The sequence below is a fragment of the Agelaius tricolor genome, unplaced genomic scaffold (genome assembly GCF_023055355.1).
Source record: "Agelaius tricolor isolate 1412-34295 unplaced genomic scaffold, bAgeTri1.0.p SCAF_2, whole genome shotgun sequence".
Lineage (NCBI taxonomy): Eukaryota > Metazoa > Chordata > Aves > Passeriformes > Icteridae > Agelaius > Agelaius tricolor.
Genome location: NW_027269262.1, coordinates 68979172 through 69004437, shown reverse-complemented (window position 1 = coordinate 69004437; position 25266 = coordinate 68979172). Strand labels below are relative to the sequence as shown.

Here is a 25266-nt window from a genome sequence, read left to right as displayed (position 1 = left end):
GGTGTTTCCCTCAACCTTAAACACAAAACTGTATGCAGTGATAATGCCTCTTCCTTTCCAACATCTACACTCACCTCAGTGATCAGTCACTATACCTGACAGAACTCAGAAAAAGGATCTGTGATTTCTCTTAAAGATACTGAGGCATATTCTGCAGTGCAAAGGTACTAAGGAAATCCAGGCAAGTGTGAAACAGTAGTTGAAAACCCCAGAAACTTACAAACCCCCTCCAAAATCCAATAGTTGAACTAGAGTTTTGCTCTTATATTTGCATCATTCATCTTAAGAACTTCAAATTTCAGAATGAAAGTTTTAAACCATATGCAGCTCACTTGTCAGGCCTTTTGTAATCCTCCCTCCCAAACAAAAATACTCCAAAGTTTACAACACAAGGCAAGATTAAAAATTTGATTTCAAACAGTAAAAATTCTGAAGCATGAACACAAGAAGTCTACTCAAATTATTCTACATGTAGATTATGTTAGGTTTCACAGAACATACTGGCTGCAAGTGCCTTTTCCATGCTTCTCCCAGTAACAAACAATAACATGGAAGTACAGAAGAAGATTTTGGCTTGGCCACATGTTCAAACATGGTCTATTTGTTTGTTCCACACACTTCTAATTTTTTTAACTTGCAACATTTGCAATAGGTAAGAAGAAATCTATAAATCCCTGCTTCCAAACTCAACCCAGAGAGCAAAAGCATCCTTTGGTACAAACAGACCTAACACAAGTGACATCCTAAATTTTGCAATATGTGGTCAAAAATTCTGTAGAATACTATTATGTTAAGAAGTCCTTATAAAACATAGGAATCTATTTAAATCAAAGACACACAGACTGATAAAAGTAGCCAATTTTATTCCAATAACATAAGCGCTAACACATAATTACTTTTCTCAAAAAGGTTACATATTTATGTGCTTTTTTAGTCAAATAAACAGATTTGTCCCCACTGTTGAAGTGTTTCAATAGAATCCAGAGTCTTGAGTGGCCCAGTTGGGTGCCTAAAAATGAATAAAGATTAGAAGAAATTACTATATTACCTAATACTTACTGAAATGTATAACACATTAAACAGTGGGAATGTTGCTAATTATGAAGGATACCCTATAAGGTTAAAGCCAAGTGTTCACATCCCTGACACACACACTGTAATTGAGTTGTACAGCTAGAGTCCTCCAAGCTAGTAGTTTCAAAAAGGAGAAGTTCTGGAAGATCCCAATATAAATATAGGAATAATTTCTCAGCTATAGTTTTAAAAGAAAGCAATGATACACAAGTTTCACCAAAACTTCCTATTAACAGAATAAAATGGTGCACCACTACCTGTCCAACTTCCACCAGTATTTCAGCCAAGCACTGAGGAAGCACAATAAAACTTATAATGTTTAAGCTCTTTTGCTGTGTAGCTTGTTCTGATTTTTGTTCGTGTTAAAGATGTACAGCTGGGCCTCAGAGCCACCCCCATTACTGTGCTGTTCTGCCTCACAGAGCTTCTCATATGTAATATGGAGGGAAGCAAAACCAGATGATCTAGCCAATTTTCTCATTTTCACTGGTACTACTTGAAGCTTTCAATGACAACTATATTTTCTAGAATTCCACTTAACAGATTTAACAGTTAGGGTTTTGCACAATTCTTCCTCCATATTCCAATCTTGAGCATCATTCATTCTCTTTTCAATACCACATACACCCCTACAATACTTTTGAGTACAACTCACTTGGAAAAGTATTATAACTACTTTCATAAGTGTCACACTTCATAATCTGCCCTTTCCTAGTGGTGAAGGAGACCATTTGAAAGAAGCAGAGCAGCAAATGACAGAAACAGTTATGCAACAGAATAAAATCTAATGATGAAGAGAAAGGCTAAAAAAAAGCAAGAAGCACTGTGTTTGTGGTCACTATGTCATTTCCAACATAATTCCTAATATTAGAACTAGGAGTAGGCACACCTGGTGAATTAAGGCATAGTTTAAGAATTATTCTGAAAATTATCTCTTAAAAAAGGCAAGAATTCAGAAAAACAAAACTTATACTGACCTCAGATCTACCACTCTGATTCAGTTTCTTCTCAATGTTCATAGCCAACATTTGACTACGAAAAGACAAGCTTTTGGTCTTCTCAATCACTTGCTGATAAGGTGAGACTGCATTGTTGCCCATGACTACATGGCCCTAAAACCCAGCAAAGACAGAACAAATTTAACAATTGCTCAGCATGCAAGGATCTTTGCTTGTAATACTCTGCTTTCAGAACTTTCTCAGATCTTACAGACAAGCACAAAACACAATAAATGAAATCCACTACAGTTTATCCAGGAACAGAAAGTTTTTGATTTCTATTGTTTTTCTTTGCCCATGAAGTAAAAGAAATTTAATGAAAAACTCAACAAATTCACTTGGATCCATCTGGCTTTAAAATGAAAAGAGAGCAGGTTTAGATTAGATTACTATGAGGGTGGAACAGAAAAACTGTGGGTGCTGCATCCCTGGCAGTGCTCAAGGCCAGGCTGGATGAGGCTCTGAGCAACCTGGTACAGTGGGAGGTGTCCATGCAGAGGGATTGTAACTAGACAGTCTTTAGGGTCCTTCAACAAAAACCAGTCCATGACTCAATGTGCAGTCTTACCAGCTTGGAATCCAGTTTGGCATCCAATCGCGCATTCCGGATCAGATTGACAATCCATCTTTCTGCTTCTTCAGGAGTCATATTTAGTTTATCTGCCAACATACTAAAAGATAAACAACTTATTAAATGGCAAAATAAAATCTCTGATGTTGGTAAACATAACAAGGGACTATGGAATACAAGTCAAACCAATACAAAATATGGCACAGTCCAAGATTCAATAAATACTGCATAGCTGGGAAGCTTACTTTAATTGGACTGAAATGACTCAAAAATTACATACAGGCTCTTCTGCCCATCTCCCACCCCCACTGCAAATAAGAAATTCATATCCCAAAGCATATACTTACTCATTCTGAACTACACCACACTGCTTTTAAATCTTGACCTGCACAGTTTTCCTATGTTCCTATTAAACCTTGTCTACACAAACATTCTTGGAAAAACTGTCATTTAAGTAATTTCACTAATAACATAAAACCACCACCACTATTAAAAAAAAAAAAAGTCAACTGAACTGCTTTTATTCTTACTTAAATGCAATCAGCAGTCAAGAAAGTATAGATTACCTAGTAGAAAAAATATGTTTAACAAGAAAATTTCTCTCCGAAGTTCAGGAACAAGACCCATGAGACAGAGCTTGGTATAGAAGATATGACAGATGCACTATGTTAGAACTTCTTGCAACTTCAAGGAAGGAAGGTGGGGGAAAACAGAGAAAGGAAAATTCTTAATCAAACAAGCACTCTTGTCCAGGAATAATTCCTCCTAATAGTGCTTCCTGTGGCTTTCCAGCTAACTCCTCCAGCTTCCTGCTGGCAGTTGGCTCATACAGGGCATTAGTAACACTCATTCTTCCATCAGCTTGCAGACTAAGGTAAGAAACATGAGGTAAAGGCTACAGGAATGACTAAAAAGCCAGCTGACTACACTGAGTTGCACAAGAGGTCAATTTCTCACCATTTTACAGAATCTTGCCTAAACATCTTTTTCTCCACCTGAAAAAGTGATTTTTTTCTTGATGATTATTTGCATCAAGTAACTAGTTTATAACATACTTTATAACATCTACCTGACTGGACTTCTATGTACACTTCTTTATAGAGTTGTCTCTCCTATAAGGTCTTGATCTCTTACCTTTCTCCCAACTATAAAGGCAAATTCCATTTTTTCCACAGATAAACATCAAGTGAATAGGAAAAAAAAAAAACCCAAAGTAACTTAAAATACTGAACTTACACTGACTTCAGCAAAATAAGACAACAAATGGGTAACAAGTGTTTGAACTTGGCAAAATGAGGGGAAGTAAAACCCAACCCCAGTTGCTACTGTTCCAGTAGACCTTTTAATCTGAGTTTGAATGAGCAATTATAAAGGCAGAAGAGAGCAGAAGACATTAGGCATGGAATTTTTTGTGGAATTATCAGTCACCTGGACAGAACATGAGACACTTTAATACAAAAAAAGTACAATAATTTTATTACCCCCAATCAGTGATGTTAAGCATTTGACTTGAAACTAAACACATTTTAAACTGAAAGTACAAGGGGGTGAGTATAATTCTCACATTTCTCTTTTAAAAGCCTTAGTAAGATTTAGATAAAGTAAATTCCCTTCCAGATGACCACAAGAAAGGCTACTGCCACTACAGTGGAGATCAAGCAACCCAGCTTTGGGATTACAGTGTGGAACCTCCATTCATGGAGATAGGAGGATTTACTTGTGGATTCCTGACTAAGCAGCATAATGGAATACTGCTGTGGGACCTGCTCAGAGCTGCAACTGAGTTCACAGGATTAAACCAGATCACTTCCAATCTACAGCACCTACACTCTCCTTTTTCCTTATAACACAGTCCTCGTGTAATTAGAGGGTAAGAGGGCATATATGTCTAGAGAATCATTCCAAGCCAGAAACTATGAAGTACTTTGCATTTGTTACTAGCAAATAATTTTACCTTTTTCTATTATATCTACCTTTTCCTACTAGCTCAGCTGCTTGAGAAGTGGATTTTTTTCAACTAAAAAGTGTTTTGGAACAAACATACAATATATATGTAGCAACGCAACAGAAGTAACACTACACAAGTATTATTTTCCTGCACATGTACCTGGAAAACTTGAAAATCAGAGAATGAAAATGACAGAGTAAAAACGATGTAAAATCTGTTTTATCTCATCTTGTAGCTTTGAGACTTACTTGCTACCTAATAATGTCAGTTGTTTTATACTAAAATTTAAACATTGTGTATCTTCCACTGAATAAGGAGTAAATCTATTAAAAACCTAGAACTTTAACACATCTTTGACACAAGAGATGACCTTCCTCTAGCACTTGGGGCAACTGGATTCCCTCTTAAGAGTCTCTCCTTGCAGCCTACACTGAAGCAGCCAGGACCACCCAAGGTGCATGGATGTATAACATAGAGGTATTTTCCTGGTAAACTAACATACATGACCAAAAAAGTATTCTCTATCTTTTCAGAGCCAAAAGCACAGAAGATCTATCCTGATTACAATTCTGTAACAAACACCACTATTCTCCTACCACAGTTAGAACATGTATTTAAAACTCTTGAGATATAAAATACAGCTTAGCTTCATTCAAGTTTGACAGCTGAAGTAATAGTGACACGTTTAGATTTACAAATATGTATTAACATCACCAATATTAAGGAAAGGATGCAACACAATTTGTATTATAGGTTACCACTGTTTATAAAGATTCCTGATATAATTCAATAAAAATGAAGTCAATTATAATGAAATACTATTAAAATTTAAAGAATGGTCTACCATATCAAGTTAGAGTTAATTTCAAATGGCAGACTTTAAAATCATTTCTGTCCCCTAGTTTTAGAAGAAAATTCACTTATTTGGGTCATGCTAGGGCTCGTGTTAAGTTTTCATTTACTTAAAAGGCAAGCTGAATTCCCCACATGCTCATATATGAACAAGCCCATCTTATATAGTTTTCTTGTATGTGCAGTACAAAAGAAGAATGAAGCATATTCAGCTCTCCAATTAAATACAGGCATATCAAAGACTAAACTAAAACAGAATAACCATCTATTACTTCTGATAAACATGATATTTCAAACAGCAAACCAATCACAGGGTGATTTAGGATGTGCAAACTTCAAGTCACAACTGACAAAGCAAATATAAGGAAGTTTCCTACTGTTTTCAAAATCATTCTGAATAGCTAAGCAGTACTCATCAAGCACTGTGTTACAATCATTCAGTTTTTTGCTCCAGGATTAGCAGTGGAAATCACTTGTGAACAAGAAAATGCAAGAACTACGTCTCAGCCCAACATTCATTTCAACTGGCTAATTTCTTCAAAAGCAATTCAAATGCACTAAGAAATAATTATGAACCTAATTTAATCAGCTCAAATATAATCATTGTTACAGCTTGCAAAGAAATTTAAGGCTGATATCCATCATTAAACACACAATGACCTACTGAGAACCACCTCATTACTGATGACTGATTCCATGTGCAATTAACTTAGGGGTATGTGGTAGAAATATCCACGTCACTCTGAGATAAATGTCTCAACTCCAAATCTATCACTTGCCTCAGAACACATTATAATGCTTATAAAGAAAGGACACTGCTACCTGTATTTAGGAATTACACATAACAAGGACAGCCAACTACATTTTCTATCATACCCGAAGTTGAAATATCACACACAGCACAAAAAATATGAACTATAAGTAATAAAAACAAAATAAATGGCAATTACCTATCACAAAATTTGACAGAGCTTGCAATTTTTGCCATAATGAATTATTGGTATGTTGCCCACAGAGTATCAATATCTTTTGAAACAAGACTTGAAAAATTCTTAACATACACACTGCAGAGTCTTTGCTCATTGACCAGAGTCAGGTAAGAGGAGACTTCTTAGAAAGCCATCTAGTCTCTAGTTAAAAAAGCTTAAACATTTAATTTCATTGAAAACTTGTGCTTGAAAATGTGCAGTGTTCACACCACGAAAGAGATTTCTAAGAAAGAGCAAGACACTATTGGGTTTTATGTTCCCCAGAAACCCATCTTTTAAGACCACTATACGTACAGGGTTTTTTCTTTCTTTCCAAATACTTATTCAAATCCCCTTTATGCCTAACCATGCAGTACTTCTGCTTAAAGTGATTTTAGACAAAGCATTAGCCCTCTTACAAAAACAAATATTAAGTATGGAAAAGCTCTGCTCACAGAATGCAATTCCATTTCCTATTAGGACTGTATGCTTAAACCCAATACATGAGAGCTGACTAAAATGCTCAAATTCACTGTTTCCCTTCTACATCAAAGCCACTATTCTATTTTAAGCTGATACAAAGGATAAAAATTTTTCCAAAGGCAATGAAGACAAACATCACCCAGTGACTAAAGATTAAAAGTATTAAGACTCAGTCCTTTTTCCAACTATATCTATTCATAAAAAAAAGCAATCCTTCAAAGAAGTTGGCAGTATTAAGACAATTTTCTCTCAAATCCTTTCCTTTGAAATCAGGCAGTGTTAAATCCTTTCCTCAGAGGACTAGATGCACTCATTTGCTCTGGATACAAGCTAGTAAGAAGACTCCATTGAACTTGATCGATTCAACAGCCTTCATTTCTCCTGTCTCAAAGATCTCTGCACTGTTCTCTATCAGTGAGATTTTTATAGCATTCAGAGTTTTTCACTTCCTTCTTTTTAATTTAAGGGTATGGAAATATGGGAAATGTTGGCAAAGGCCAAGTAGAAAGAGATCTCAAGCATACATAATATCATCCCATTTAGTGTTTTTTAAATATATATATATAAGAGGCATCAGAGCTGATTCATTTGAAAAACCTGTATTTATAAAATAAATCTGAATAACCAACAGACATATTTGCTAATAACAATTCTTACAGCTGAATCACTTTGTGTCACAGGGAATGAAATCCACTGTTTCCTATTTAATTAATGAAAAAGGCAATGTGATTCAATAAATTTCAAAGAACATATCTATAAGACACACATGGGTATCCGTAGCTACCAAATAAAAATAAATTTAAGCAGTTGTTGTATTTGCAGTTTGTATTTACTTAATATTAACACTCTATCTCAACATGTGGAATTGAGGCCCAAATGAGGTACTGCCACCAGGACTTCAGTGACATGGGGTATGAAAGTTAACATTAAATTCAGCAGAGATCCCACTTAAAACCATAGCAGTTTTAGCTTGAAAGTACTGCTTGTCTGGGGGGGGCTAGGGGTGATAGAGAAGGGTTGTTTTGAAGTTAAACACAATAATTAAATTCTGAAGTATAATTATAATTCAAGTACATCACATTAGATTTATAAAACTAGAAAGAATACTACGCAAATGAGATTTCAGTTAGGATTTTACCTGACAACTGAATACTTCCTGAAGTTCGCACTGTTTGTCAAACTGCCCTCCATGACTGATTTTCTGAACTGAGGAATGAAGACATTCTCTTACCCAATGCTGATGCACTGATGGATGCGACAGAAAGTCTCAAATATAAAGAGACGGGCATTCTCAATGAAGTCCTCAAGGCATGCCACTAGGAAGAAATCATTCACAAGCACCTGCATGTGGCAGCAGAAAGGGAACATGAGAGCAAACATGTGAGTAGAAAGGTACTGGCAGACACTGCCAGTAAATAAAGCCAATAACTACGAGCAGCCCACAGTATACCTAAAAACATTATTGCTATGTTCAAAGATGTGGCAAAAAAGCTATGGACAAACAATATTTTTCATTGTTCAGCATCTTACTAAATTTAAATTGCATGCTAAGTGATCACTGAGGTCTGACTCGAGAGTAAGGTTGCAACTCTACTGAAGGTCAAACTCTACTGCTGCCCTTAAATATTGAAGATACTTTCAACACAAAATTTGACTCCTCACTCATCTTTCACAACAAAAGGCAAATCTGAGCTTTTCTTCAAGCACTTCTCAGACTTTAATGGAACACCTGAAGCTCAGCCAAATGCATGATTACCTATTTGCTTCTTCTTCTAGAAATTCTTAAATATAACATTAATAACATTAAAGCTATATTCTTAACAGTAAGTCACATGTGTTACAAAATGAGTTGTCATAAAACCCAACACCACCCAATCATGAATTTAAGTTTATCAGAAAACGCTGGCAATGTAATCAAACACCACTGTGAATTTTAGAGGTCTTTACTTAAAGGAAAAGGAGTCTTATAAATATTTTAAGTCTTACTGTTTCACACTCTCTCAGCTTCTTCTGAGCTCCATCAAAATCAAAGTTAACATACAAGCATTCCACAAACTCTGTGATAGGGTCCCTGTATGTGTACGATTCCTATTAAAAAAAATTGGGAACAACATCAGAAATCAAGGCCACGTGGTCGCTCACGTATTCCTTATACTCTTAAAAGAATTAATAGTGGAAACAAGCCCATATATCACCTTAAAAAAACCCTGAACTTCCAAATTCCTTTTATAAAAGCTACATAAATGTGCTTCCTCCCTTTAGTCTGGTAAAATAACCAGAGGTGTAGTTTCACCTTCATCATTTAATGCTGTAACCTTTGGGCTAGGAAGCTGTCAAGATATTAGAGCTGTCTTTGTATCAAACCTCCAAATTTCATAAAATGAGATAGAATAGTCTTCCTAAATTCTGATTTCAAAGAGGACTCCAACACCAAATCCTTCATACTTGAAACTGAACAATTATTTGATTTTCATAGACAACATAGCTAAGAAAAATGCTACTTTCTATACACTAATTACTTCAAATTATTTTGGTATTACAGAAGTACTCAACTTTCTCTATTACCAGGGAGAGATAACACTACATCTATATACAATTGTGCAAATTCAAGTGTAACAAACATCCCCTTAAGGGTTTCTAATGCATATTATAAGACAGCTTAAATCAGTATGTATCAGTATCTGCTTTAGCATACAGTAAAATCAACAGATTAAGGGAATTCCTAAGAGATTTTTCTTTCTGGATCAGCTATTTTTTTCCTTCCCCAAAGAACTGTACTTACAAACTCATTATTTAGATTTAAAATTAAGTTCTATACATGTTTTTCACATCAGAATTGCACTTGTTAACCATTATTTGCAAAATGGTCTTCGAACGAGCGTCTCTCAATTTCAATAAACAGACTGCACACCTATCAGTTCAATACTTGCAAAGATGTTGCTAGTATAAACAATCTTTTACTGCTACTAAAGCAGCACAAGTTATTTCAAGTTTTATTTCTACAAAACCTCTACCACATCATCATTTAATATCATGAATCATACAGAGTTAGAGGAGTACTAAGAAATCTGATAGGCGATTTCAAAACCAAAGCCCAATTTGGTTATTTTCAAAAGGAATACCCTAATGGTGGGCAAGATTAAACAAAAGCAAGAAGTTGTAACATATTACTTACTTCAAGTATTAGAAATTCATATTATATTAAAAGCTCAATGTTACAATCAAATTTTAGATAAAGATAAAAGCTGAGTCACAAGATTTACCACTGATTTATTGCTTATGGTACCTTTTGTAAGCACTAATGCTTAAAAACAGATTAAGTTGCAGCTAAAATGTGATCTTTGCATTGACTGTGCTTTGCACAGGTAGTTTCCCAAATGCCTGAAGTGGTTATAACTGACTACTAGCCTATAATAACTGCACTGTCATATTTATATATGTACACAGAAAGATACAATGTTTATTACAAGATTATCAAGCATTTGAAGTGCATTGGTTTGTATACAAGTTGTTGGGTGATTTCATATAAAATTCTGGGCCTTAAACCCCTGTTCACTGCTATCAAGCAACTCTTTTATTGCTCTTCTCTGTATCTCCATCCTCATGAGACTGTGACAACAGAACCATTTTCAAGAAAATGCATGTGAATTCAAATCAACACACACAATTCAGTGGTTTTGAAATGTAAGAAAGAACTCTTATTCATACAACAATTTACTGTACAGAGAGTTGAAAAAGAATCAGATCCAAAGCCACTTCACATCTCACAGAATTTTCAGCATTTAATAATTCAGAAAGTAAGAACAGCGTGCATACTCTACTGCATGCATGTGTACAAGCAGTAGACATGTACATGAAAGGAAAAAAAATTACACATTACTAGAAGAAGGTTATAATGAAGTCTTCTTAAAAAAAAGGCAAAATATATCAGATACTGCAGTCCTTACCTGCTGAATAACCTTGACTAGATCTTTCAGCACTTGTCTACGTTTACGAACATCCTTATTTGTTATGACTGCAGTAGTCAAATATCTGAGGATATGTGGGCACATTGTCTGAATTGCATTGAGATACCTAGAAAGAAAAAAACATAGGTAAGATTCAAAACTCAAAGGTATACTGAAGTTTGCTGATGACACTAAAATGAGAGGAGCTCTCAACTCCTCGAAGGCAGAGAGGCCCTGCAGAGAGAGCCTGACAAAGAAGTCAGAGGGCTGGACAATCACCAACTGTATTAAGCATAACAAGGGCAAGTGTCAGATTCTGCATCTGGAACAGGGCAACTCTGGATCTATGTACAGACTGGGGAATCAGAGGCTGGAGAGCAGAAAGGGATCTGGGGCTCCTGGTCAACGACAAGCTGAATGTGAATCACAGTGTGTCCTGGCAGGCAGGGGGGCCAACTGTGTCTTGGTGGACATCAGGCACAGAATCACCAGCTGGGCAAGGGAGGGGATTGTCCTGTTCTGTTCTGCACTGGGGCAGCCTCATCTGGGTATTGGTTGCAGTTTTGGGTGCCACAACATGAGAAAAGTATCAAGCTTTAGAAAACATTCAAAGGAGCAACAAAGAACGCTAGATCTACATATAAGTCAATCCTCTCACAAATAGATACAGTGTTTCAATTTTCATTTTTAGTCTGGGAGTTCCCAAGAATCTTTTGAAATAGCTTTCTATAATCAGAATAGAACAATACCTTTCTTCACCCTGCAGCCCCAAGCTCAGCAAGCTTGCATATTTATCATTTGCCTTCAATTTGATTTAAAGACAGCCCCCCCCCCCCCCTCCCCCCCCAGATGGTACAATACAACTTACTGTGGCTGATAGAGAAAAAGGTCAATGATGTTGTCTCTCCCTTTAGGATGATTAAAAAACACGAACAAAGACCAGTGGATGAGCCATGTTCTTTGCTGAAGAGACTGCAGTGGAGAGCTGACAGACTAGGAGAAAATGTAACATTGGTTCAAGTCAAACACAGCACAATGTTTTTTGTCATCTCAATGATAAATCTACTGAAAGTTATAAGCAAGATAATTTTTCCAATATTATATTCCAAACTGTTTCCTGAATCTGCATTTTTTACAGTAAGAGCAGAGATTTTAGCTCTCCAAGACCACCATACCAACCTAAGTTACTTCCCTTCTTAATTCTGAATTCCTTGTATTCCCTCCTCAGACGTGATCTGAGTAACTACTTGGCTTTTTCACCTTTTCTGTTTTACTTCCTTTCTAAATCCTCAGGACTTTTCTTTTTTTTGCCATAAACTCTCAGACAACGATGAAACTTTATAATCACTTTCAGCCAAAAAAAAGGTAATTATCTTTATTTAAACCTGCTGATAATGGACAAACAAGGGTTCAGCTCCAAGTACCTGTATTAGCTCCAAATTTCAACAGCACTTCAAACAGACTGCAAAACAACACACTGAGGATGAACTGACATGGCAAGTAATCCTCCCTCTGAAGAGCATGACAACAAATTGCTCTGATTCAATCCTAAAAAAATTCTTGGGAGTTTAATGAACAAGTCAAGTAGTCTACTATAACCATAGAGAATCATGAAGACAACAAAATTACAGAAGAAAAATTTTTAACACTAATTATCTGCCACACAGACAAAGAACGACTGGGGGACAGAAAACACCTGTTTTCTCAAGACTCTGGTTCAGGAAAACGAAACTTTCACATCTCTGACATGGCCAGTGAAGCTCCATAAGCAAAGAGGAAGACTGAGAGGTCCCTAATCTCATCAGTTGCTCTGAATTAGTACTGCAGCCCCACTCACCCCTTAAGTTCTTGGTACTCATCTGAACTCAGAAGAGCTTTGTTAAGAAAGCTGAATTAGCTGAAAACTATTTCCAAATATAAGCTGATTGCAATATCTGTCAAAAGCACTGTCTTCATCAGATAAAATGGTTTATTTACATGCATTCTATTCCTTCCAGCAGATGAATACTACAAGCATCTGAAATTTAAACAGCAGTTTCACACAATGATACCTCAGCCTCAAACACATCCTTAAGATTTTTTTGTTTATTGGAAATATATTTGAAAATGCAGATAAGAACCTAAGGTGTTAAGAGGCAAGCAATTTGAAAGAGAATGTTTTGTTATTTCTTCACTAACATCCTTCGACTTTCCCACTGCCAATAAGAAAGTATCCAGTGAAAAGGTGGCAACCTATTCCTAAATAAGACTGCAAGTAATTTAAAATAAAACTTGAGTACTAACACCTCTAACCTCTCACCTTGCTAAGATGTCCAGGATTTTACTTACATTATTATCTATTGTCTCCTTTAGTCTTGTGAGATCTTCCATGGCTGCATCCCAATTCTGCATCAGGATTTCAGATGCCAGTTTTCCCCAAAGAGAACTCAACGCATTTCTGTCTGTTGCTGGAACCTATGTTCAACAATAACAACAAAGTCACACTCTTAGTATTTGAAATTATTGTTAAAAATTATTACTTACTTTTAAAATTACAAACAGTATTTTCTGGCAGTATTTTTCATTTACAAGATACCAATTTTGCATAGGCCTAACTCTCCAAATTAAGTAGGGGTTTTTTTCAGAGAAACAGTTTAGACATGGGAAAAAAACAAACCAGTAGTAAAATTTCTTAAACAGAAACTAGGAAATCCTGTCAAAAAAAGACAAAGATCTGTGCTGCTGCAGTTTAAGTTAAAAAAAATTAAAAATGGGTGAGCACCAGATGACACACTGGTCCCAAATTTATTTTGGGTTTTCTTTTTTTGTTTCACCATTCAACAAATGCTTCTAAACTAATAAAACAAAGTTATTACTAGGCAGGTTCCTAAAGAACCCATAATAGTAGATAACCACCTTCAAAAAGCTAGCATTCCAAACTCTTCCTGCTAATGCCTTGTCCAGAACTGTACTTGTTACAGCAATGTCCAGTGGAACTGCAACTTGGCAGCACTGAACCTGCTCCCTGGAAGGGTAGTTCTGAGGTCAAGCTGTGTTAAGTTTTACACAGGAATGAGTTGCACTATGCCATTCACAATGTCAAATTCTGCTCTTCGACTGGTTACAATAGCTCTTTCACAGACTATGTTTCATCACACAGGGCTTTGAAACAAATCTTCTCCCGTCAGAATCAGTAACAAAAGTTTTACACTAAGCTATTATCAGCACAAAAATCAGTACTCCATTTTTTGAGGTTACTGACATACAAGAACATAATGCTATGCCCAGAAAAAAGGCATGAAGAATTAAGGACAGTTGCCCACAAACCTACTTCCCCTGTTGGCACATAAAAAGGACCTGTAACACTGAAAGTCACCTTTACCATCAAAATTTAGACTTATAATTCAACTCATTCATACTTTCTTCTGATTAAAGATACATTTCCCAATTTCTCTTCTTTAATTACAGTCAATTACAGAAATTTTTGTGGTTTACTCTAACACTATTTCAGAGAGTTAAGATTACTTTTAGACGGGAATACAAACTAGCAAGGAAGAGCATCAAGGTATGAACCACTCCATGTTTTCAACAGTCACTACACAAATTTATGAGATACACTGCTCATAAGTCAGTATCTTCCAGGCAACCCAGGTGCCAGTTTAGTAGATACTGAGTTCTACTGAGAAGGTTCACATGCTCTGTGCTGGTTCCAAATCACTTAATTAGAGGTAGCTGTTCACAATAACTGCTTTTAGGTACCACAGCTGTTCCAGCTACATTATTGGGATTTTCAAGCAGTTTTTATTCACTGACCACCAACAATAAATTTACTGTGCTGGGATTCTTACAGGACATCAAATCTTTATTCTCAAAATTCACTCCCACCAGTAACAAATGACATGAATTACAACAAGATGAAAAGAGTTGCTTCAGAGACAATGGATCTGGTTCAACATTTATCATCTGAGCTGTCTACATTTCATAGGGAGATGACTTATACTCTTAAATCCATCACAGAATTCAAGAGAGGACAGATCAGAGTTCAGATAAGAAGCTGGCAGTTCACTACTACCAGCAATTACATTCAACCCACCTGCAAGCTTTTCACTGCTGTTGACTACATCTGTGCACAAAATCAAGTATTCTTAAAAACAAGTATTCCCTTCATTGTATTATATAATTAAATGTTACAAGACACACAAATTCAAAGAACAATTCTGAGGTCTACTTGAAAATAATGGAATTGCTGAACCATAGTGATGATTATTAACCATTACTGTAAACTTTGGCATACAGTAATTGCTTCAAAAAGCTATGAAGTATTATATGCTAAGAATGACTATAGACAATTTACTGGTTTAAGTATTTCGCTGAAAATAACACCAAATAAACAAACCAAAAAAACTAAGCCCCAAACTAACAACCAGTGAAAACTTACCAAAACTCTAAAGAAGTAGAGATATTCTGCAGCTCCTGAGTAGTTACCACATTCATACTGGAATTTTGCATATCTGTAGAGTGTATCTAGGTACTCCTGCCTAAACTGAAAAGGAATACAATAAAAGCTTTTATTCCCTAGGAAAAAAACCCATGCTGTCACAAGCTCATTTTAATGGTAGAGTATAACTGGAAATCTGTAGCTTTTCAAAAGACATTGTACATAGGAAAAGACAATAGAAAACTATTATTTTCTCAATCCATGACATGGAATGAAAGTTTATACCAATACCAGAAAAAGGTGAAAGCTTGCATTACAAAGTAAAGCCCATCTAAGTTACCAAGTTATCTTAGTTATCTAAGTTACTAAGCCAGCATTAATTTTAAGCTTTTTTTTTTTTTTTTGGTTGTAAAAATTAAAAGTTCAAAGGCTTAAATATGTTAGCATTAGGAATTCTACCTATTAGCTACATTGACAGGAGACAGGACAAAATGCTTGTCCATACTTGGTCAAAACACTGTCAGCTGTGAGGGAGGTTGGGTGGACATACAAAGAACTGAATTCCAGCAGCTACAACACTTACCCCGTGCTTCTCAGCTAAATAGTCAAACAGCATCCGACCATCTCTATAATAAAAGGATAGAAAGCACTGCTTTTACAAAATAAATTGATAGCCACCATGCAACACCACACAATGCAACAGAATTTTAAAGGTAAAACACAAAAAAGTGAGCGTGAATTTGACGTAAAATTCTTCCGCTTGTTCAAAAGCAGCTGCAGTCATCTATTACTGTGCCATGCAGTCTCAAAATCTCAAAATTATTCAAATTTTAAATAATGAATGCCACCTGCAACAATAACTACAGTTAAGAAAGAGTAGAAGGTTGTTTTAAATTTGATAGCACCCTTAGCTTTCAATATGAAAGTAAATTCTGAATTAGAGCTCTTCCCACTCTCATGTTCCAATTTCAAAGCAGTTACTCCAGACAACCTTGATTTTAATAGGAGATGGGAAAAAATGGCAAAGACTAAAGTAAATAGAAGTAGAACTTATCCTGCTAGCAGTGAGACAGAGTGGGTCTCTACCACAGCCAGTAAGTGCAGAACACAGAACCATAAATCATAATCATACTACTAAGTTCTTAACTTCTATATTCATGTGATCACCTCTCTGAAGACTGTTTTTTATTTAACATTAATACTAAAAGAACAAGCATTATTACATATATCAAAGAGAAGCTTAAGCCTCCAGGAGGCAAACTGTAAATTCCCTGAGACAAAGATACAATAAAAATGGTATGAGAGAGAATATTTTCCCATTTACTCTGAAATCAACTGACTGCAAAAATTTGAGTTTAATTAGAACTTCTAGTACAAGATTCTACAGGGAAATGGCAAATTGCCAAGTGAGCCAAGAATGACAATCCTCAATCATACCTCTGAAAGCAATTAAATAATCTCATGGATTTGCTACAGTAAAACATACTTTGAGGATGAGGAATACTGCCTATCACTCTCTGTAATTTTTAAGTCAATGTCCTCCAACAGTTGCCTAGAGTAGTAAAATGTTTTGGGTTATTCTTGAAAGAACTTCTACCTGCAAAATCTCCTTTACTCTTTTTCTCCCAGAGCTGGGTATTCCAAACAGTGCCATCATGGATCAAAAGTCATGATCTAAAGTCCCAATAATATGCAGCTATCTGAATTTGATAGAGATTTAAAATCACCAGCAGAAATTCCCAAAAGAATCAGAACTTGTTTCTACTATCTTCAGCACACTACTCAGGCCTAGACAGATGGGACATATTTCAGCCCAATTCTACCTATTACTATCTAACCCCAATAATCTGGATTAGAACTACTCCTGAGCCAATAACCAAAACCAGAACTTCTGAGCTGTGAAGTTTCCAGATATTTTACAAACACAAATCACATATCAGTTCTAAACCAATACTTGCTGCAGATGAGTAGTAGGGCTAATATTCTATAGCATTAGGCAAGTTATATTCCATGCATTTATTGACTATATTGTCTCTCTTGCTCCCAAACAAGGCATTTCCAATTTGAAGTCCATACTATTGACCAACTTTTGTGAATCAAAATCAAGTAACAGCATACTCCCCACGAAATGCTGGTATTTTAGTAACATTTTTCTAGGCTAATTATTATTATTTAAAAAAACTGGCTAAAAGCAAAGCAAGAATTGGACAAGACCTCTGTATATTCAATTAGATTTGAATCTAATTGAACATCTAGTGTTTCTAATTGAATCTAGTTTTAAGACAGGCTCAATTGCCATAGTAACTGAGACTTTCCCTTTCAATGCTATATCTATAAAAGCAAATGACTCCTGGCTTTGCATAATCACAAGTCATAAACAAATGCAATTCCTTTTTCTTTATGTAGTTACCTGACATGAACATCCATTCTGAAATCAGATGCAAAGGCAGTTTACTTGGTTAAAAATGGCTTTACAGCAGGAGCTTAAAACCAGGAGCTCTGATGGTATCAGGATAGAAAATAAACTTATCCTGACGTGCTGTAAAGCTAACAGATTTCATGATTCGTACTGACATCTTGCTTCATGTGTGCTTTGAGACATAATACACTGCACCTCAGAATTTCTGCACCGACCAAAATCTAAATTGATCTATAACAAATTATGAAAACAATGCAAAGAGTGGAACAAAGAACACAGGCAAGAAAAAAAGGATGATAATGTGTATTTTAAACAGAGTAGATTTTAATCAAGTTCTTCTCCATTGAGGGACCCATATTCTTCAGGAAGTTTGTTCATAAAAAAAGGCATATTCATACAGGAGATTTCTGCAAACTAGAAAGAAGAGTTTGTACATTCAATACTGTTCTAAGAAATCCCAGAAGCAATGTTACAGTCTTCCTAATGTTACAGTATCAGCGGATGCACAAAGCTTGCCAACAATAAACCCAAGTACAGGCTTCACCTGCAAATTCAAGTTAAGCCATAGGTTCTCTGTCTCAGACAGTATGCTCTATTTAAAATTTTAGGGCAGGTAAGGCTGAAGAAGGGATCCAATTATTATTCCAGTTTTCCAGACACATTTACAAGAGCAGTAAGAGTGATTCCTATCTAAAGGAAACAAGGAGTAATTTATGCCAAACAAATACCTGCCCACCTCTCTGCTGAAGGCAGTTACTCCTCAGTGACTACAGCTGAATTCTTTCCTACAGAGCCCAATTCAAGCTTAACCATGGTGAAACTTTGATAGATCTTAGATACAATGTGCAGACAAACTCATTCTACTTTAATTACTTCCCATAAGAAAATTAAAAAAAAAATTGGATGCATCTTAACAAGACTTGAGCACAACCTTACACCAACAAGTTGGAACAGTTTGGGGGTGGAAAAAGTAAGCAGGAAAAGGACAGAAGACCCTGAAGAAATATGTGCTCTGAGGATGAAAGGATGGTCATCCACCAGGCCTCCCAGACTAATATGACACTCCATAACCTTTTCTGGAAGGCAGAAAAGAAAATATTAACTGTTTCATCCTGTATTTTCCCTCAAAAAACCCTAAAGCCGATCAAAGCCAAACAAAAATTAACCTGTGATTGGACTGCACTGGATGATGACTGTCACTTGTAACAAGCTGATTCACAAACATTAAAACAATAGATGTCTTTTGCACAACAGGGAAAAGCACTGAAAAGAGTAAACTGTGTCCAGGAATTTCACCTACCTGACCACAAGCACTATTTAAATACTATATGAAAATAAAGTCTTTCTTGCAGTTACTACACAAAAAGCTTTCCCAGCAGCAACACCTGAGGGGTACCAACAAGCCATCCTGACAAATTATGTTAGAAATTACCTAGTGGACTGCATTTGCCTCGTAGTCTCTGGATCCTCAAACATCTTGACAATAGGTTCTGTTTCAGCTTGAAGCTGCTTCAGCTGTGCAACAACAGTTGTTCTCTTCTCACGCAAAGCTGAACACAAACAAAAAGACTTTAATATAATGCTTGAAGTTTTTACATGAACCAGCCTGTAATTACATGGTGCTGACACTTGCACACATCTTCCCAATTCCTACCTCACCTGTCCTCAAACCCAGCTGTGTATAACTATTCTGTAACTTAGTAAAAACTCCTAACATTTGGTTCTTTTCCTCCTGAGTGGAGGCTGCCAGAGAGCGGGTACAGTTGGAGCAGAATCTGTATTACACAAGGTCTCTTCAGGCTTCCATTAAGGGAGAAACAACCTTTAACTAAGTTCACTTATTCCAAATAAACTTGTAAAAAAGTAAACAATCCAGTGATACCACGAAGATTAATTTTCTTCTGACTGATGATAAGGTTCTGAAAGAACAATTAGAGCATACTTAACTAAAAATTGGCAGAAGAAACTTCAAGCAGCTCAAACTGCAAAATTACAATTTTGAACACTCTGTGCTTAATGAAAACATTTTAAGGCCTTTACAAAAAACTGTTAGGAAATTCAACTAAGAGTTTTTGGGTGATTATTTTACACAGACCCCAAATTCCTCACCAAGTGCTAGTAACACAATAAAATGAAGATTTAAAATTTAGAAAAGTGTACACATTAAAAAAAAACAAAACAGAAAGAACACCCTGACATTGGCTATGTGAAACACAGGGGATCAGAGAAGCCAAGACTAAATCCCAGGAGATAAATGCAGGAAACTGTGAAAGTGAGCCACGCACCAGAACACTCAATGCCATGGTGAACAGAGTCAAGATTTCTTTCATGATTTGACTACAGAGATATTTGAACAGGACATCCAAGGTGGCTAACACCATAATGGTGACCCAACCTAAATATGAGAACAACTTGCCTGACAGGAAGTGTTCCAACAAGGAGAAATTATCTCCACCTGCAGTTGACTCTTGAGATTATAAAACAGGAAGAAGAAACAGATGAAAGTAAAACATTCAGTTGACTTACTAAGAATACGAAAATGTTTTCCTGCGACATCTCCTGGGTGTGTGATTGTAAGTTGATCTCATGGAAGACAAGACAAAAGCAACTATAAATCGTGCAGGGACATTTCTAACTGTAACTGTGTAAGTGAACTTAGTTTTAAGTACTTTAAACAGGGGAAAAGGATAGGGTAAGCTTCTAATGATGCCAGCAATTCCACAAGTAAGAACCACCTGTCCATGCACACATTCTGATAAGCGCTGCTACAAGAAGATGACACATACCAGAAAGATCTCAGAATTAAGGCCTTTGCATAGGAAGCTGTGCAAGCAAGCACCCTGAACAATGTGTGAAAGAACTAGCTCTGCTTATGTTAATTGAATAAAAGCCACACATCAAACAACAGTAAGTCATTATAAAAAAAAAAAAACAAACCACCCAAAAAAACCCCCAAAAAACCTTCCAAAATGGTAAGGTAGAATCGTAAGAGATGTAGTGTTTTTCTTATAGTATTTTCAAACAAGTGTGGAATTTCTGATTTTTCATGAAGGCAGAGCTCTCCAAGGGAGAAAATTCATTCAACTTTCTTGCAGCTGTGACCTTATGAAGTTATACTCTGAGACAATCTCCTTAAGTAACTGGCTATGATGAGAATTCTGAAGACATTTGGAGTAGTTACTTTGTGGAAGTCTGCTAGAGTTGCTATTCTTGTCTTGCTTACTTCTTGAGTATTTTACTCCTTAATTACTACTGCTAACAGTAATATTCAACAGTTTAAAAAGGCAGAAGCAGGGAAAGAAAGAGGAATACCTATTCAGCATTGAGATTTTTTTATAGCCTTGATGCAGCCTGACTTTTTTGATCAGTAGAACTGTTAAGTAACCTAAAGGTGAAGCTATTAATACAACTGTTTCTGAGATGACAGAAGTGAAACCCCCTGGTTCTCACTGCATGTCACAGTACACATGCCCATAACAATGCCCACCTAATGCTAGCACAGACTCAGTCAGAACACTGACTCCCATGTCCATAAGCCTATTAATTCTCCTCTTTGGAAGAGAAGAGTGGCCATCTCTGCAGCTTCAAGAGCCTGAAAAGAGCAAGACCCAGAGGAAGAAAGCAACAGCACCCAAGTCTCTTCCTCTTAAGATGCAGGCAAAAAAGACTGTCATCCCAATAGCTAAGAAAAAGGTGAGGAATTCACCAACACGAAAAACAGATGGAGAAATAGGAAGGCAGTGGATATTGAAAGACTAGGTCAGGTACAAAATGAAACACACAACCCATAAAAAAATGAACTGGGAAAAAATGATTAAAATTAAAACACCCCTGAAGAATGGAAATTAGACAAAGCTAGATTACCTATTTTCTCCCCATTCCCAAATGCTCCTCCAGATGATAGAAATTTAAGTAGTAAACAGAGAAGTTATCAAAATCATGGATAAAATAGTAAAAGATCGCATTCATTATAATCTTAAATTTATTTTCTCCTAGAGAAGCAGCAATTCTTATTTTGCCAAAACTGAGGAAAACACACATTTTAAGAAAAGTCTCTCAAACTCTAAAAATCAGCCACAGTCAGATAAATTAATGGAATTACCTAGAATGCAATTCTAGTCTTGACACACTGGATGCTTTAAAGAAAGTCACCAAATAACACCAAATCATTATGCAAGTGTTTGAGAGATGAAAAGCTACTACACCTTCATTAGTTGCAGTGCAACACCTTTAAAGTGCTTGAAATTACCAAATCAGCATTGAAATACTTAAGAGGTCACTCAAAGGTTAAGTTCCTGACAGACCAACAAACCCAAACTTCTCAGGATTAGGGCATTCTGTTTTTCTCAGTATTGTGCATCCTTTTGGTAACCCAAAGTTAAACAGCACTCCAGCTGCCATACACAACAAGCAATTACCACCAGTTATTTATTATGTTAGACAGAAAAATTGAAAAACAAGCTTTACATATAAATGAGCAGCTTACCATGAGGAATTTCATCAGAATAAAGATTTTTGTACACATCCATAGCAAAATCCACCATGTTGGTATCACTAAGGAGATCCAGTTTTCCTTGGAGCAGCTCTTTTTCATTGTATATCTGAAATAGCAATTATTAACAGATTCATCTGAATAGTGTTGAAGTTTCAATTCATATTGTGTATTACTTTTATGGCACAGTTTATGGACTTCTGTACAACTGAATTGTTTTAAGTATCAAATCTCACTGCTCTACCATTAAGAGTACTTACTATAAAACCTCTCTGCATTTTCAGTTTTGACAAAATATCAAATATTTCCTGCTATCTACCAAAATAGGTACTTCAAAAGCTAATTAGAAGTCAAGTAACTATTACTAGTCTCTTAAAATAAATAGTAATTCCTATTGCAAAATTACACACATATTTTAAAAATTAAAGAACCTTAATCATACTTTTCTTTCAAAGTACTGAATACCTTCCACAAAATAAAATGCTGAACAGTGAGGACTAGTTAAATTACTTAAAGTGGATTTCAGAAGAGATATACAGGATTAAACTCACAATTTAATTGTATGGCAAATTATTCTTAAATATGTTGCTAGGTCTATAGCATAAAAACAAGTTTAGAGTAGCTATGTAATCAAATATGTACTTTTAAACTTTTCAAATTGTTTTTTAGAGTTCATATTCCACAATTTATCAGTGAGTTGCAAACTGCTGTTAGACGTTGAAGATGTAGGCGAAGGCCAAATCCAGTACATTCCTCAAAAACTTATTTGCACAAGAGCCGTATTACAACTCACCATGCCACATTTGAGGATATCTCAGATACAGAATCTGTAAAAGTTTAATTCAGCTCTGAACATTGTGTTGTTCAAAACTAACACCACAAATTTAACTGTTTAATTAACTTCAGCTGACATAAAAATGCTTATGCACAAATGCCCCCAAGACGAGAGGCATTAAGCAAACTCCCCATGCTAGAGACATGACAGCTGGCAAGGCCAAGTTAGCAAGCACGGTTCAACAGTTCCTATCTGAAGGCTAAAATAACACCTACTTTAAATTTAAAACTCACATAACTTTACATATTTTGCTCCCATTTTAAAATAGTTTATACTGATGAGTTTAGTCTAAAGTATGTGAAGTACTCATCTGAGGTATCCTCCAGCATTGCTATGCTCTTTGTAGCAATATAACTTAAAAATATACATAAGAAGACCCACAAGGGATAACTCCAGAAGGGATTTATATTTGTTTCCGACACAAATTCGTGATGACATGGGTTTCAAATTAAAATTAGTCAGTATCACTGGCCTAACCCCACAGACCGCCCAGAGAGCCGGCTGCGGGGCTATCGAGGGTGTCCCACGCCCTGGGACTGCGGCTGCAAGGGAGAGCTTTGACTTCTCCTTTCTCCAAATATAGGTAAGAGAAAGATACTACACCAAATCCGAAGAAGGAGAAAGTGCAGGAAGTCCATGCTGCCTCGCAAGCGAGGGGCCGCGGCGCTGCGCGGCGTGATCAAGGAGCGGCTCCCTCAGGCCTCCTCTCGGCTCTGCTCCCGTTCCCGTCCGGGCAGCCCCACACGCTTCGCCCCTGGACTCACGCAGCACAGGAGCCTCGAGCTCCTCCCTAGGTAAGCTCCAAATCCCCCACGGGCCGCGCCCGGCCCGCGCAGCGCCCAGGCCCACGGGACGAAGCCCCGGCCGCGGCACACCCAGGCCCACGGGAAGCACCAGCAGCTGGCAGCAAGGCCTACCACCTTCCCGCTCCCACAGCCAGCTTCCCCACCCTTAGGACAGACACGCACCTCCTTGACAGAGAGGAATTCCAGCAGCGGGAAGACCAAGTGCCGGTCCAAAAAGTGCGCGATCTTGGTAGTCAGGTCGTACTCCGCCATCTTGGAGCCGGGACAGAGGAAAGGCAGAGGCGTGACGCGGCTCTTGTGGGCGCTGCGCCTGCGCGGCCCCGCCCCCCAGCGGCGGGAAACCGGGGCCTGCGCACTGAGCGCCCCGGCCAGCAGCCAGGGATGGGGCAATGGCCGCGCCCTCCCTTTCCCCTCCCCTCCCCTCCCCTTCCCTTCCCCGCTCCGGCGCCCGGGCCGCTCCGGGGCCGCTCCGATCGCGCGGTGTGGCGGCCGCGCTTGCGTGGGGTGAAGGCGCCGGTGGAGCGCGTGAGCAAATGCTCGGCGACACTTTGGGCACCCTGGGTCAGAGTGGGATTTCGGAGGGGTGAACATCTCCTGAAAGCAGCTGTGAGCTGTGAGTCCAGCCCCCACACCTTGTGCGTCGTGCGTGAGCTTGACTTGATCTCGGGCTAATCTGGTAGTGAGAATCTGAAAAGGGGTCTAAACTGTCCTTGGCACCAAGTGAAAAGTTTGTTAAGGGTTGGTCCATGTTGGCCATGTTTCCAAGCTCTCCGTGGCAAGACTGTATCACATGTGATGGAAAAAGGCTCCCAGATGGGGAGCTGCTGAACAAGGGCTTACACAGGGAACTCCAAGCAAGTGCAGAAATGTATTTGCTGAGTTTAGCAACAGAAATGGAAGAATCAGTAATACTGCTGATAGCTTGCTTATAGCTTCCTTATAGCCATTGTAAAGAAGCATTGGTACTGGCTGCCCAGAAAAGTGCTTGAGTCCCATCCCTGAAGGTATTTAGAAAATGTCTGGATGTGGCACTTAGGGACATGGTTTAATTGTGGACTAGATCATAGAAGTCTTTTCCAATCTAAATGATTCTGTGATTCACCGTGTTAACTCATCAGAAAGATAAAAGGTTTCTTTTCCTGTTACACTTTTTAAGTTTTCTAGTGATTTTTGTCAGGACACACAGTTGAGTTCAGTAAGTCAAGCCTCCTCTCTTCTCATAAAGCATGACTAAAACCTTTGTCATTAACAAACTTTTCCTTTCATGAGCAGAAGCATAATAATTTGTTTATGTGATTCACATAACTACAGACTATGTCTACGGTAGCTACAATAGTTGTTCATGTGGAATAGCAAGTTAGTATAGTTATAGTACAGGTTAATTTTAGACTTGGATGGTTTGTTTTAAATGTAAATGAGAGGTGAGCAATAAGAAGGTCATAACACTTATTAAGCC

The 25266-nt window shown here is 37.2% G+C and overlaps 1 protein-coding gene and 1 long non-coding RNA gene across 4 annotated transcripts in view; one reads left to right on the top strand and one right to left on the bottom strand.

The window, feature by feature from the left end:
* Positions 1–846: 846 nt before the first annotated feature.
* Positions 847–24130, bottom strand: EIF3E (eukaryotic translation initiation factor 3 subunit E). 3 transcript variants are annotated; one of them, XM_071421374.1, is made up of 14 exons: positions 23973–24071; positions 22963–22996; positions 22164–22278; positions 19110–19227; positions 15842–15884; positions 15259–15363; positions 13170–13295; positions 11710–11834; positions 10842–10968; positions 8881–8982; positions 8126–8235; positions 2641–2743; positions 2052–2186; positions 847–1009 (listed from the first exon to the last, which is right to left on the bottom strand). In XM_071421374.1, the coding sequence occupies exons 2-14, from the start codon at positions 22963–22965 to the stop codon at positions 971–973; spliced, it is 1251 nt and encodes a 416-aa protein (XP_071277475.1). In that variant the 5' UTR covers positions 22966–22996; positions 23973–24071; the 3' UTR covers positions 847–970. The 3 variants fall into 3 exon arrangements, with proteins under 3 accessions (XP_071277475.1, XP_071277474.1, XP_071277476.1); XM_071421373.1 differs by lacking the exon at positions 22963–22996 and having other exon boundaries at positions 23973–24130; XM_071421375.1 differs by lacking the exons at positions 8881–8982; positions 22963–22996 and having other exon boundaries at positions 23973–24130.
* Positions 24130–25266, top strand: part of LOC139587274 (uncharacterized) — a 28519-nt gene continuing 27382 nt past the window's right edge. Inside the window, exon 1 of the long non-coding RNA XR_011678359.1 lies at positions 24130–24423. This is a non-coding gene — a long non-coding RNA (uncharacterized lncRNA). The remainder of the gene's footprint in view (positions 24424–25266) is intronic.

What these genes read in the sequence shown, in the direction of transcription:
- EIF3E (XM_071421373.1), bottom strand. Translation starts at nt 24,062, where the DNA reads ATGGCGGAGTACGACCTGACTACCAAGATCGCGCACTTTTTGGACCGG. An exon ending in AGGAGACAATAGATAATAAT is followed by an intron (nt 11,835 to 13,169) that starts GTAAGTAAAATC and finishes ATTTTCTCCTAG; the next exon opens with TCTGTCAGCTCTCCACTGCA. An exon ending in TAGTCAAGGTTATTCAGCAG is followed by an intron (nt 8,983 to 10,841) that starts GTAAGGACTGCA and finishes TTTTTTTAATAG; the next exon opens with GAATCGTACACATACAGGGA.